The sequence below is a fragment of the Panicum virgatum genome, chromosome 5N (genome assembly GCF_016808335.1).
Source record: "Panicum virgatum strain AP13 chromosome 5N, P.virgatum_v5, whole genome shotgun sequence".
Classification (NCBI taxonomy): Eukaryota; Viridiplantae; Streptophyta; class Magnoliopsida; order Poales; family Poaceae; genus Panicum; species Panicum virgatum.
In genome coordinates, this window is record NC_053149.1 from 43,186,598 (window position 1) to 43,200,796 (window position 14,199).

The 14,199-nt window shown below is 43.5% G+C and overlaps 1 protein-coding gene across 1 annotated transcript in view; it reads left to right on the top strand.

Moving 5' to 3' along the window:
* Nucleotides 1-1,461: 1,461 nt before the first annotated feature.
* Nucleotides 1,462-14,199, top strand: part of LOC120674822 — a 40,976-nt gene continuing 28,238 nt past the window's right edge. The window contains exons 1-2 of the mRNA XM_039955934.1: nt 1,462-1,700; nt 11,949-11,967. Coding sequence (XP_039811868.1) covers nt 1,462-1,700; nt 11,949-11,967 — 258 coding nt within the window. The remainder of the gene's footprint in view (nt 1,701-11,948; nt 11,968-14,199) is intronic.

Sequence of the window (14,199 nt, forward strand, 5' to 3'; positions counted from 1 at the left end):
TTCTGTTTGTGGATCACCATCTCTAGGATCATTGTCAACATTACTATCAAGTGCAGGGCTCTGATCAAGTATATGATTATTGGAGGACACTAGTGATTCTTTCACAATAAATCTATCCATAGGTCATTTCTGGGATTGAGTTAAATCATCTAGTCTTTGTTTCTTTTTATGCTTTTGGCTACTGCAATCATATTTTCTAGATCGATTTGCAGAAGACATGACTTCAATCATCAATCGATATCACTGGTTCTAACATAAAAGATGAAAGAATAAAATTATAATTAATCTATTAAAGATTCAAACTGAAAGGATACAAGTACATGTAGTCAGTTAGGGAATTAAAAAAATAAAAAAACATCTATTTAGTATTTACCTTCTACATAGCCTAGTCGCCTGATCAATCGTCCTGCCTCTGCGCTCTGCAGCTCTGACTGGTGCTTGCAGCCGTGCGCCATCTGGCCGTTTGCCTCGGCAGCGCCGCAGCAGCACACGACACAGCGTGAGTGCGTGTGGCCTCACCGCCTCGGCGTCGTCGTGTTGCGCAGGGAGGGACGGTCGCCGGTCAGTTGAAGATGAATCGGCAGACAGCAAAGCCAACGAGCCAATGAACAGGCGGAGGCCGGCGGCAAGTAACTCATGACTCATGGGCTATATGTTGGCCATTTGCACATTTGGGCCGGTAGGAAGGAGGCAAGAAGCTAGACTACTTAATGGGCTACTTGAAATTATGGGACCCCAGAATTTTGAGGGCCCTGTGCAGCCGCACAGGCTGTACCCCCTTGGGCCCGGGCCTGTTCCGTTAAGATCTTGATGTGAAAGCAAATCAGAGCTGTGGGGCACCCGCAGCCATAATGTGGAGGTCAAGAAAGCCATCGCCTGGTACAAAAGGGACCACTGCCGCCGGAATAAAAAATGCCATTGCAATTCGCACTGCTTCTATCCCCTTCTTCCCCACCGGCGCCGCCCAACACCTGGATCCAATTTTTGCTTGCACGCGCAAGAGAGAGTGGGGGAGTGATGGTCAACCATGTCAGCCGGAATCACTCCGGCCAAGAGCAGAAAGCTCAAGAAGTCGATAAACACAGGGTGGAAACTCAACGCGAGAGTTTTTTTGGCGCCGCAAACAACTTGCAGCTTTGTCTGATTTCTCATTCTCTTATTTGTAGCAATTACAACTGACAGAAGAAAGAAAGGCAGAGCTTGGTCTTCAGCTTCTGCATGTGCACGCCATGATCTGCTGAATGTGTGCGACATTCCGCACGCTAGATCATGCTGTGCACCACGGCCGCGACGTGAACAACCACGTCTCCAGCCGGACGCGCTTAGCTATGGATAAGCCACAAGCTGAGCTCACGCTTAATCAAAACAAGTAACGTGACAAAAAACAATAAACGAGCATAACACAAGTTTATATATCTAACGAACCAGGCGGCGCACGATCTCCCACTTCACCATGCCGGCATGCCCAAGGGGACTAGACTGGCTGACGCCATCAAGATCCAGGGCCAGATGCGTGCAGGGATAGCAGGGGTGGCATTCAAGGTCTTCAACCCCGAGTTTGTGGCGCGGAAGGTTGAGGCGGAGGCAGCTCTGCACGTCGCCATCGAGGAAGTTGAGCGCGCTATCGATAGGAAGACTCTCGGTCTCGCTGCAACTCACCAGAAGATTGCCGACGTGCAAGGCTACATGCAACGAGGAAGGTGGTTCGTTCGTGTCGGCCCCTCCATCGACAACCGAACACTCCCCTACCCATAGATCCTGTACCTGGTGAGTATGCTACCATGCTTCAGTTGAGATTCTCGATTGCATTAACTCTGTTCGGCTAGTTTAAGAAGCCGACTATTTTTAGTTGTTTCAATAGTATTTTACGAGAGGGAATAAGCTAAAAGAAGCCGACTGGTTTTGGCAGGTAGTGCAGCAAAACAGATTGTTGTCTGCTCAATCCAGATTTGATTGGTTGGTTGGGTGGAGGGAGATTGGTTTAGATGCATTGTTGAAATCGTCGGAGTCATTCCCTGCTCAACTCGATTGCATTGTTTGTTGAATCGTCATTTGCATTATTTTCTGAATTTGGTGGAGTTGGCTGGGTGGAGGGAGATTGGTTGAGATGGATTGTTCAAATCCTCGGCATCACTCGTTGCTGCACACGATTGCATTGTTTGCTGAATCATCATTTGCATTGTTTTATTGTTTGCTGAATCATCGATTGCAGTGCAGAGCAATGTGGAGATCCCTGAACACCACGACGTTGCTCTTACCGAGAGGAAGTTGAGCCACTAGGCTAAACTGGGCTCAAGAGAAGCCAATTGGTACTCGCAGATCTGTTTCTAGGAGCTCAACCAGCACGCGCTCAGGGACAAAGAGACAACGCGGATCGAGTACCTTAAGACCCTCACCGAATTGAGAGATCAGCTCCAAGCTGCTCTGTATGACAACACCCACATCGGGTCAGGATATTCTGGAAAATGCGTGCTTCATCTATTCGTCTTCCTAATTTTGGCATCTGACATGTCTCCTCTCATTGTCATCTCATTTCTGACAACTTGTTCCTATTTTCATTGTTCCTTCAGATTACACATTCTGGTATTGAGTTCGTTGATGCTGTCTGAGACAAGGAAAGATAGGGTGGGCTTAGCTCACTTCTACCACCACCACGGAACCACCTAGTACAACATTGCCTTCTAGTAGTTTTTCGCTATTGTTGACTGTTGAATCAGACTTGCCTGTTTTCCCCTTCCGGCACCCATAGAAATGGAAATAAGGAAATTCCCGTAGTTGTTCAGTCTAACTAGCAGTGTTTCATTCTATTGTCTGCCTTAAATGCAAGAAATGGAAATATGCATATGTAGTGACCCAGACAAGTTATCATGGGTTTTGTTGGAAACCAACGTGGCTATAATACGCACTATGCTAAGGACCTACACTTAAGATACACAAATTCACTCTAGAGTCGGTTAGCATTTTCAATTTCTAGCTACTTAGTGTATAAGGTCCTTTCGACGATAGAGCTGCTTTCTCACTTCCGGGTGGCAGAGCCTACCAACAGATGAAGCTGGCTTCCGGGAGGCAGAGCCTTCCTACGATGAAGTCCAGACCCTTTGTGATCCTGGGTGGCAGAACCAGCCTATGATAGATCACAACTTATACACTAAGTACTTAGAAATTGGGAGACTAACACTTACAAAACATTTGCTTTATTACAACAAAATATTATTATACAAGAGTACACAACACGCTCTCTCTTTGTGGCTATCTTAGCACTCACCCTTCTCATCTACCATACTCTTGGATAGATGGCATGATAAGGTGGGTGTCCTCTAATTGTAGGCCAAGACAGATCATATGGTGGTGACATGTGTCCCCCCTTCTAGAGAATTCCTAAATATTACAAAATTTTCTAATTTATTTATTACTAATTCTAGAGTACTCTATGAAAATATCTTCTTATTGCCTTGTAGAGAATACTCTAGAAGGTTGTCTTGCATTCTTCTAACACTCCCCCTCAAGGCAAACTTCTATCCAGATTTGCTTTGCAGGCCATGCCGAGTGCTTCTCGAAACTTCTCAAATTTTGCCCTGTTTAGACCTTTTGTGAAGATGTCAGCAAATTCTCATCTATCTTTGTAGGCACCATCTTGATCTTACCTTCAAGGACCTTTTCCCTTACGTAGTGGTATTGGACTTCTATGTGTTTGGTCCTTGCACAATTGCTTAAGTCAGGTGCTTTCTTGAGCTGCCATTGCTGCTGATTGATACTCAGCTTCAATACTTGAAAATGCCACAGTGAGTTGTCTCTTGCTGCACCATGATATGGGTCCTGACCCAAGACTGAAGAAGTATCATGTGGTTGATCGTCATGTGCCACAATCTCCAGCATAATCGGCATGGCAATATCCCATCACCTAGCAATCCTTTGTCTCCTTGTATAGAATACCAAATTTGATGGTGCCTTTAACATATCTGAGGATGCACTTGTTTGCTTCAAGGTGAGGCTTTTTTGGATTGCTTATGTATCGACTGACCACTCCAACTGGATAGAAAATATGTGGCCGAGTCAGGGTAAGATAGATAAGGCTCCCGACCAATTGTCGATACATAGTCACATCCTCCAAGTCCTTCCCTTCATCTTCTTGTAGCCTCACATGGGATCCATAGGAGTAGACATGGGCTTGCAGTCAATCATCCCGTACCTTTGTAGAAGATTCTTGGCATATTTTTGTTGACACAGAAGTAGTCCTTTTGTGCGCTCCACCTCAAATCCAAGGAAGTGCTTCAACTCTCCAAGCTCTTTCATTTGAAACTGGACTGAGAGATTTTCTCTTGTCCTTTGTATCTCCTCAGAATAGTCCTCGGTGATGATTAAGTCATCAACATAGACTAGTACTATTGCTAGTCTACCATCCTTGGTCTTCATGAATAAGCTAGAGTCTGATGGAGCGACTTTAAAACTACTATGCACAAGAAACTCACCAATCTTCCTGTACCATGCTCACGGTACTTGCTTCAAGCCATAGAGAGGCTTCTTCAGTCTACAAACGTACTCGGGGTGGATCTTGCTCTGAAAGCCTCTTGGTTGCTCCATACAGATATCCTTATAAAGTTCGCCATGTAGGAATGCATTCTTAACATCCGTCTACCACAACTTCCAAGACTTGTAAGCAGTCAATGCGAGCAAGACTCAAACACTTGTGATTTTTGCCACTGGCTAAATGTTTCCTCATAATTGAGCCCATATTGTTGAGAGAAACCCCGAGCCACAAGTCAAGCCTTATACCTTTCAACTGAGCCATCTGGACACTACTAGAAAACAGGCCAAAGATCCAGGCCAAAAGTACCACTTGTTGTTTGAACTAGTACTAATGTGAGACATCGCACCGGCTGCATCTATAGCCGGTACTATTGACCTGCGCTGAGCACTGGCAAGGCGCGCCACGGCACAAACCGGTGCTAATGCACTGACAAAGGCACCGGTTAATGCCAGGAGCCGGTACCAAATGGAGGGTGCATCAATGGCACCGGGTGGTGGAACTAACCGGTGCTATTGGTGCAGACATTGGCACCGGGTCATGCCACAACCCGATGCCACTGAATGCCCTGGTTATAGGCACCGGTTGGAGCCTTCAACCGGTGCTGATCAATAACTTTTGGCACCGGTTGCTAGGCACCAACCGGTGTCTTTGTGCCCCCACTATAAATACCCCGCCCCCTTCCCCCCTCCAAGCTGCCGTGAACTCACTGTTCATGGCAGCTGAGTGAGGGAAGGGGGGCGATTATTTTCAATTTTTTTAAAAGGTTAGTAAAATTGTTTTCAATACTTTAGCAAATTAATTTGGAGGATGTAGTTAGCATTTGATTTAGTTTATATACATGATAAATATTTGTAGATATATTTTTGGACCCGATTTAGTTTATGGTTTCATATTATTGTTATATAAATTATTAGGCATAAGATAACTATTTATTTATATATATAGTTAGGATTTGGATTATTTTATTTTAATATTAGGCATGTATAATATATATTTATAGTATATAATTTTGATGACACTCCAATTTAATTTGTTTCGTAATCAATCATTGATTAATTCAATTTATTATTATTATTACTTCTAATGTTTATTTACAAATGGTTTATGTTGACACTCGTTTGATGTTAATAAATGAAATGTGAACCCAGATGAGTCGGCAATGGATGTACATGACGGACCGGCGTTCAATGGAGTTCATCGATGGTGTGCATAAATTCATAAAAGTTGCTGAGAACCACAAGTACGGTGGTTTCGTTTGTTGTCCATGCAAAAACTGCATGAATGAGAAGGATTACTCATCATCAAGAACCATCCATAGTCACTTGTTCAGTAGTGGTTTCAGGCCGAACTATTATGTTGGACCAAGCATGGAGAAAGAGAAATAATGCTGGATAATAATGAAGAAGAAGATGACAGGATTCCTGACTTTGCAGGCAATTACGGCGCCTTTTTTGATGACACTGCAATGGATGAGCTTGAAGAAGATGCTGAAGGACACGATGTAGAAGATGATCTGGGTCAGATGCTGCGCGAAGCTGAGGAAATTTACGAAACAAAAAAGAAATCGAGAGATCTGAAGCGTATGTTGGAGGACTATAGAACATTGTTGTACCCAAATTGCAAACAAGGCAGAAAGAAGTTAGGTACCACATTGGAATTGTTGCAATGGAAGGCATCAAATAGTTTGTCTGACAAGGAATTCGAGGAGTTGCTGAAACTTATAAAAAACTTACTCCCCGAGGGTAACATCTTGCCGGAGACAACATACGAGGCAAAAAAGGTTGTTTGTCCTTTAGGATTAGAGGCACAGAAGATACATGCTTGTCCTAATAACTGCATCTTATATCGAGGTGAGTATGAAAATTTGGATTCATGCCGGTATAAGATCCCTCGAGATGATCCAGGCGACGTTGAGGGGATGCGTGTCAAGAAGAGGGTGCCTGCCAAGGTGATGTGGTATTTTCCTCTAATACAACATCTGAAACGTTTGTTCACGAACAAAACGAATGCTAAATTGATGCGATGGCACAAAGAAGAACATAAGCAAGACAATATGTTGAGACACCCTGCTGACGGGTCGCAGTGGAGAAAGGTGGACAGAACATTCCCAACATTTGCAAATGATGCGAGGAATATAAGGTTCAGCTTAAGTACAGATGGCATGAATCCTTTCGGTGAGCAGAGTAGTGGCCATAGTACCTGGCCTGTGACACTCTGTATATACAACCTTCCTCCCTGGTTGTGTATGAAGCGGAAATTCCTTATGATACCGGTGCTTATCCCCGGCCCGAAGCAACCCGATAACGATATAGATGTGTATCTAAAACCACTGATTGAGGATCTTCTATTGTTGTGGAAAGAGGAGGGTGTTTGTATGTGGGATGCGCACACAGAGGAACATTTTAACCTTCATGCATTGCTTTTCGTAACCACCAACGATTGGCCAGCACTAAACAACCTCTCCAGACATTCCAATAAGGGTTATAGGGCATGCACCCATTGTTTATTAGAAACTGACAGCACGTACCTAAAGCACTGTAGAAAGATCGTGTATATGGGTCATCATCGATTTCTTCCGATCAAGCACCCAATAAGGAGGAGGCATGCTCACTACGATGGAAAGGCAGATCATCGTACCAAGCCTAGGCACCGTTGTGGGAAAATGGTATTTGAAATGGTCAAAGATATAAAAGTAGTATTCAGAAAAGGACCTAGCAGCAGATCAGTGCAGAGTGATGACGGATGTGCACCTATGTGGAAGAAGAAGAGTATTTTTTGGGAGTAACCATATTGGGAAGTCTTAGAGGTCCGCCACGCAATTGATGTGATGCACCTAACAAAGAATCTTTGTGTGAACTTTCTAGGCTTCCTTGGTGTCTACGGTAAGCCAAAGGATACATTGGAAGCGCGGCAAGATCTTCAACGTATGAAACAACGGGCCGCCCTACATCCAGAAAAAAAGGGATAAATGACGTCATTACCTAGGTCCTGCATGCTGCACTCTTAGTAAGGAAGAGAAGCAAAGTATGCTCGACTATTTGAATAGTATCAAGGTCCCATTAGGCTACTCTTCAAACATAAAGAGGCTACTGAACTTGAAAGAGAAGAAATTCGCACACGTAAAGTCCCATGACTGTCACGTGTTGATGACGCAATTGATTCCAGTTGCACTTAGAGGTATTCTACCAGCTAATGTTCGAGCAATAATCATAAAGCTATGCGCCTTTCTCAACACAATTTCTCAGAAGGCAATCGATCCATCGAGTTTAAGCATGCTACAAGAGGATGTTGTCCAAAGTTTAGTCAGTCTTGAGATGATATTTTCTCCATCATTCTTCAATATTATGACGCATCTTCTAGTTCACCTGGTCAAAGAGATTGGTATTCTCGGTCCTATTTTCCTTAATAATATGTTCCCTTTTGAACGATACGTTGCAGTCCTAAAGAAATACGTTCGTAATCGGGCTCGTCCAGAAGGAAGCATTCCGAAGGGTTACGTCACAGAGGAGTGTTAACGGCTGTTAAGTCCAAAATATATGCTGTCAACTCCTGCATAAAGACATGAAAAATGAACATCAACAATAGTGGTAGGAGTTATTACTAACGAATTCCACGAGTGTTGGTGAATTGTTGATTGTAGGGACACAAGTCAGGAATAACATGAAAACACGCAGAAGACACAACAGAGAGACACAAAACATCTCTGCTGTGTTACACATCCAAAAGAGGCCCATTTGACATAGAAAACTGACGAACAAAGAACCGGCACCGACATACACAAGTTGGGGGCGCACCTGGCAGTGTCCAGGACGAAAGGCGGTGCGAAAGGTGGCACCTGTGGGCCGACCGAACCACAGGGTCGGCCAGCCCCACTTTGGCGCCAAATGGCCCGAGCTTTGGCCGGAAGACTAATCTTATCCACATAAGGCGGTTCCCATATGTTTCCATATTTATTTTTGGCGGGAACCGACCTCCTTGGGCTATAAAAGGAGCCTCCCTCACTCCCTATCACACACACCACCAAGATGTATACTTGTACTCCATTCCAAAGGCGAAGCGCTGCATAGGCTAGTGCTTAGAGTAGGAGGAGGGTGAGGAGTAGTTCGGGGAAGCGCCGGGCCTGTCGGCGGTCTTCTCCGATCTTGTACCTCTACGGATGCTGGCTTCCTTTGGTAAGAGTAAGTTAGTATTTATGGTTCTTGTATTGCATAATACATTTGCTTGAGTGAGATCAGTTCTCTTACTCGCGGGTTCGTCGCTTCATATTTATACGGAGTGCTGTAGTTTGCTATGGGTTAACAGACGTAGTTAGACTGCAGTAGTAATCAGTAGCGCAGACGTGGTGTCTGGGCTAAGGGTTACCTTCGTTTGCCTTATATCCCACAGTCGGTGAGGTAGGCCGCAGGTGGTGACAGCCCTGTCGGTCCTTAGTTGTCCTCCACGTTCGGATATAGCGTAGACCTGTTGGCCGGAGTCTCCTGACCATTTTAGGGATAAGCCGGTGCCCGAAGCGAGTATTCTGCCCGAGAGATCGACCTTTAACTCATCTTTAGTGCTACCGCAGGAATCCTCTCCATACTCGCCACATATCCTGGTGTGTCCTTGGACCCACTAAGTTTGGAGTTAGTGCACACACGTTCCTTGTGGATACGGTACCCTTGAATACTCACGGGTGAAAGCTACGACGGTATCCGTGCGCCTGCGGATTTATTTCGTATCGTTAAAATACCCAACAAGTTTTCTGGCGCCGTTGCCGGGGAACAGTTGTTGTTCTAACTTCAAACCTAGTTGGTCCTCGTATCTTTATCTTCCAAAAAAAATCTCTTAGCCTTTGCTTTTTGTTATCTCTACCTTGACCCCCGCTACCCACTTCGTCTTCGTACCTTTTTGCTTTTCTTATCTCTACCTCTACCCCCGCTACCCTTGGAAGGTTATCCTCGTACACACCTTCCATCCCTTTGGGGTGAGTCTTTAGAGCCATCCTTACAGGACCTAGTTCCTCATCCGGCTATGAGATTCATCCCTGAAATGTTCCTGTGTCGAGGCAAACTCCGGGGTGTTTTCACCGAGGAATATGCCTCAACATTGACCACCATGCGGTAAGTCCGTAGGACTCATCTCTCGGTCAAGGGATCATAGGGACATATCGATCGAATCAAGTGAAATGAATTTACATTCAAATCCTCGATTTCCGATCGATGCCAATCAAATCAAGTGATTCAAAATTCACATCATGTTCCTTGATTTTGATTGATGCCCAATAGAAGTTATGATCACCCTTTATTTCAAATGAACTTGTATTGCAAGCTTAGGATGGATTGCTTTGTCTCCATGCAAGGCTTTCATCCTAATGAGGGGTTGAGCTGAAAAATACTCATTCCCCTCATGATCCGAACTCAGAATCGTTCCATTGGCCCATAGAGTTACACATTCTCATTCATTATGGGGCTATGAACATTCTCGTGTCGCTCTATCCGGAGATCAAGCCTCTCACACTATGAGCAAGATGTTCCTTTCTGCTTCATCATAAAAGCCATGCTCATCCTTGATTTCTCCGAGATCTTCTGATGTGCCAAGCCGCTACGAGCCATACGACCATCTTAGGTTTTCCCCTCATAGATGCCCTTTAGGATGGTTGTTTTGGGTTCTGCATATCATAATATCTATGCAGGGCTCGTTGTTGCATTTGTGCACTAACCTTGCAGCTTGAACGACGACAAATCAACAAATGGTGGTTAAGCTGGGAACTACATCACCATTGGCAGCTGCAAGAGGGATCCCCATGGTCGAGCTTGCGACCATAAACAAAGCACTGCCGGGAGATAGCCTGGAGCAACCTTAAAAAAAATCTTTCTCCCTAAAAAAAAGCAAGAACATGTTTTTAAGCATAGTATGCACCTTCAGGTATTCTTGGTTCTAACCATTTCAGGTGGCGACTATGAAGAACGAGGGACATACGATGCCTGAGAACATGAGGTCTGCATCAGCTGAACACTTTAATAATCTTTGGAGTTGGAACACACTCGAAAGGAGACCCCGACATTGCACACTTGACTTACACACAAAAGTCCAAGTGTGGAGGAAATCAGTGAGCGTCTCGTTGCAAAGTTCTAAACATCCAAAGGAGTATCTTTGTTTCAAGAAGGCGTTAGACCTAGCTTGCTAAAAAAAAGAGAGGAAAAGAAATAAAAAAAGAGAGAGAGTGATAAAAAAAGAAAAAAAATAAAGAGAGAGAAAAGAAAAAGAGAGAAAGGAAGAAGGAAAGAGTGAGTGAGAGCCATGGCTCCACACACACAAGCAGCTCATGCACACAAACAATCAAGGACCCTGCTCCTCTTCCTTTCCAAGCCTTTGCTACTCCACTCAGATCGGCACTTGCTCACATGCAAAGGGAGACGTACCTTGCTTCCCCAATCATAAAGCATTGTGCCAACGGATCATGCCTCTAATGAACAAGGTTTGCACACACGAGGCAAGAGTATCACACACCATCGCTCCAACAATTTCAAGACATCCATCTGGCGGTAAGTATACTCTGGTAAGCAAAGGTATGGTTCACCAATCCTTTACTCATGTTTATCTTCATAGAGCTTGATCATGCAAATTCTTGCTTCCTTTGTACGTTCGTTTGCTCTGGTTTGGATGTATTTATACGGTACATCCATAGGCTTTTTAAATTGAGCATGGTGCTTATGTTAAATAGCCTTCTTTAATCAAAATGAGACATGGTGTCAAATTTTTGGTTAATGAACTTTTGAGTAATACTACCGTAAACTTTGGATGCATATCTTTTTGGACAAACCCCTGCAAGAAACTTTTCAAATTTGTTGGGTAAAATCCTCAAGTTCATGCTGGAGATAAGGCAAGGCTCGGAAGTGCTTCAAATAATAAAATTTGCACAACACGCAAAGGAGGCATAAGTCGCGTTTCAAAAGTGCAGTTTGTGCACTCTACCAAATGCCCATGTGCATTGTGCATGCAATTTAATCTTGGTCTTGTTTGAGTTTTGCTAAAATGAAAAAAAAATTGGTGAATGATGAATATAAGTAAAAGAAACCCTTTGTAAAAAAAGAAAAGAAGAAGCCTCTCTCCCCCAAAAAGAAAATGAAATAAAATGTTGGCAAGCATTTTGGGATCCATGCTCATTGCATCTTTGAACTTGATTTTTCCTTGAAGCATGGATGCGAACAACAAATAAAAAATTCCATTCAAAATTCTTTAAGTATTCCTAGAATATTTGTTGTCCACTAACATTTTGCAGGGAAGGAAATAAATATCCAAAGAGTAGTATACAATAACTCCATCACCAACACAACGCTCCTTGGTCCCATTGGAAGACAGATGCACGAGGAACCAAGCTGAACAAAAGCAAAGCTTTGTTTCATGTTTTTGAAGCTTAACTCTTGAATTTTTGTTCCAGGCTTGGCGAGTTCTCTCGGGTAAGTATCCTACACACCTCGTGCACCATTTGCCTCATGTCTCCACCCTGCTGTGTTACCCATCTTGTTTAAACTTGCCATGAAAAGAAAAATTTATAATAAAATAAAAAGAATAAATAAAAACATCAAAATTGATATAAAAAAGAATATAAATAAAATAAAAATTAGTGCTCCATATAGTAATGTTCTTTGATTCAATAAAGTTTAGACTCCACGGTGTTAAAACCGATAGAGTCCCTTCTTGTTTCCACTTTTGTTTTCTTTGAATAAAGACAGGTACAAGAATAAGTGTGGGGGAGGTCTATCAAAACCACCAATTTCAAATTCGTTCAAGATCTCTCCCCCAAACATGTTGCACATCATCGACAGTTCAACATGTTAAAGAACAGGACAGATGGAACTTAGAGAAGGATGGCCGAACCTCTGGTTCAACCAGACCACCTCTGAGTTTGCTCAGCTCCCTCTTTTTCCTCTACAAGCGATGGTATGTGCAACACATCCCTCACAAACACTCCTCTTACTCCCTAAGTTCTTGAGTTTAAATGAATTCATGCTAATCACTAAAAATAAACTCAATGAACCACCTATCACCCTATGCACTCCTTGCACTTTCATGAATAAACTTGCATACTCTTTATTCCTCGCATTCTTTCTAGTTCTTGTGAACATATATCTTCATAGGGACCCCAAGCTATCTAAGTGATTGACTAATGTGATATGATTGGATGAACGGAACCATGCTCTTCCTTGCAAAGTACTTGGAATTTCTTTTCGAAAAAAAATCATCAATAGCTTGTCTCCTCAAATTAATGAAAATTCCTACCAAAGCCAAAATTAGATTTTCATGCTCAAACCTTCATATGCAGTTTGACTTTGCTTTGAGTTTTGTCAAATTCTTTGACCCTTGTTAGAGACTTGTCATACTCTCATGATCAAGATCCCGTACACGTTCACTCACATGCTATACTTCTACACTGGAAGATAGCAAACATTGCCATCCACCCATAAAATAAAACTTCATGACATACCATGACTCTTTCTCCCTAAAGTGACCATTGAGGATGTGGACTATGAAAACAAAAAAATGATGAAATAAAAGATGCATACCCAAAGAAGGTATGCCACATACCCAAAAGGCATGTCAAAAAAAAAGAGAAAGCAAAAAAGATGCATACTGAATGAAGGTATGCCACATGCCCACAAGGCATGTGTTGTCGGTCGAAACCCACCGGCGAGCAGCGACAGGCAACACGAAGAGCCGGGAGGTCGCCGGGGCGCTGGCAGGCACTGCTCCCTCGTCGACGGCCCGCAATTCCGTCACGCGCCCGGAGAATGTGTGGAAAGCCGAGCGTGCCACCTGACCTATACCCGATCAGGAGGGTGCGAACGTGCTCCAAACAGTTTCCTGCATACAAAGACACGTGTAAATGTAAGTCCGAGCCGTGGTCGGCTCCCCGGGACGACTCTTGCATCGGCTTTAAAGAGCCGATCGAGTCCCGGTGTCAGATTGGATCTGTGTCTATCCGGATATTGATGAATAAAGCAAATAACTATAAAAAACTACTTCAATTAAATCTAATTAATCTAATCCACGATGATAACAGCTTCACTGCTAGATCGGAATATCCTACACGTGACTAGGCCTAATGAACATAACAGACAACTAAACCACAACCTAAAACAGAGGCCTAAGAACTAGCAAGAGCCGATTCCCGGAACAATCCCTATCAGGGCTGAGATAAAGCATCTATTACACCACCGGATCATCAATTCCGTTTGCAAGGCCTAACCTAGCAGATATTACGCCAACTCTTAAGATAAGAGCAAATCATAATAGATCAGATCTATTAAACTCAAAAGAAGCAGGGTGTTGCCTCTGTGCAACTAATTCTATGCGACAAGAACTAGCATGAGATTGAAACGTGACTGCACAGAGACAACATGATATTCGTAGATGATAAGCAACGAAGCACGACAGATCTACTAAAAGCCATGCTACGAACATTAGGATAACTAGTACTACTCGCCATAAAAAACGCTTCAGTACGAGTAATACCAAGGTAAAAGCAAAAACAATACTGCCCTGATCGCAAGAAGCGATCAGGGCAGCATGGCACTTACTTGGATGAAACCCTAGGATTAGGGGTGGCGATGCGCCGAGAGTTGTTGTTTGCGAGACGTGATGACGCTCTCCTTTACGAATAACAAATGATACATATTTATAGTCCGGAG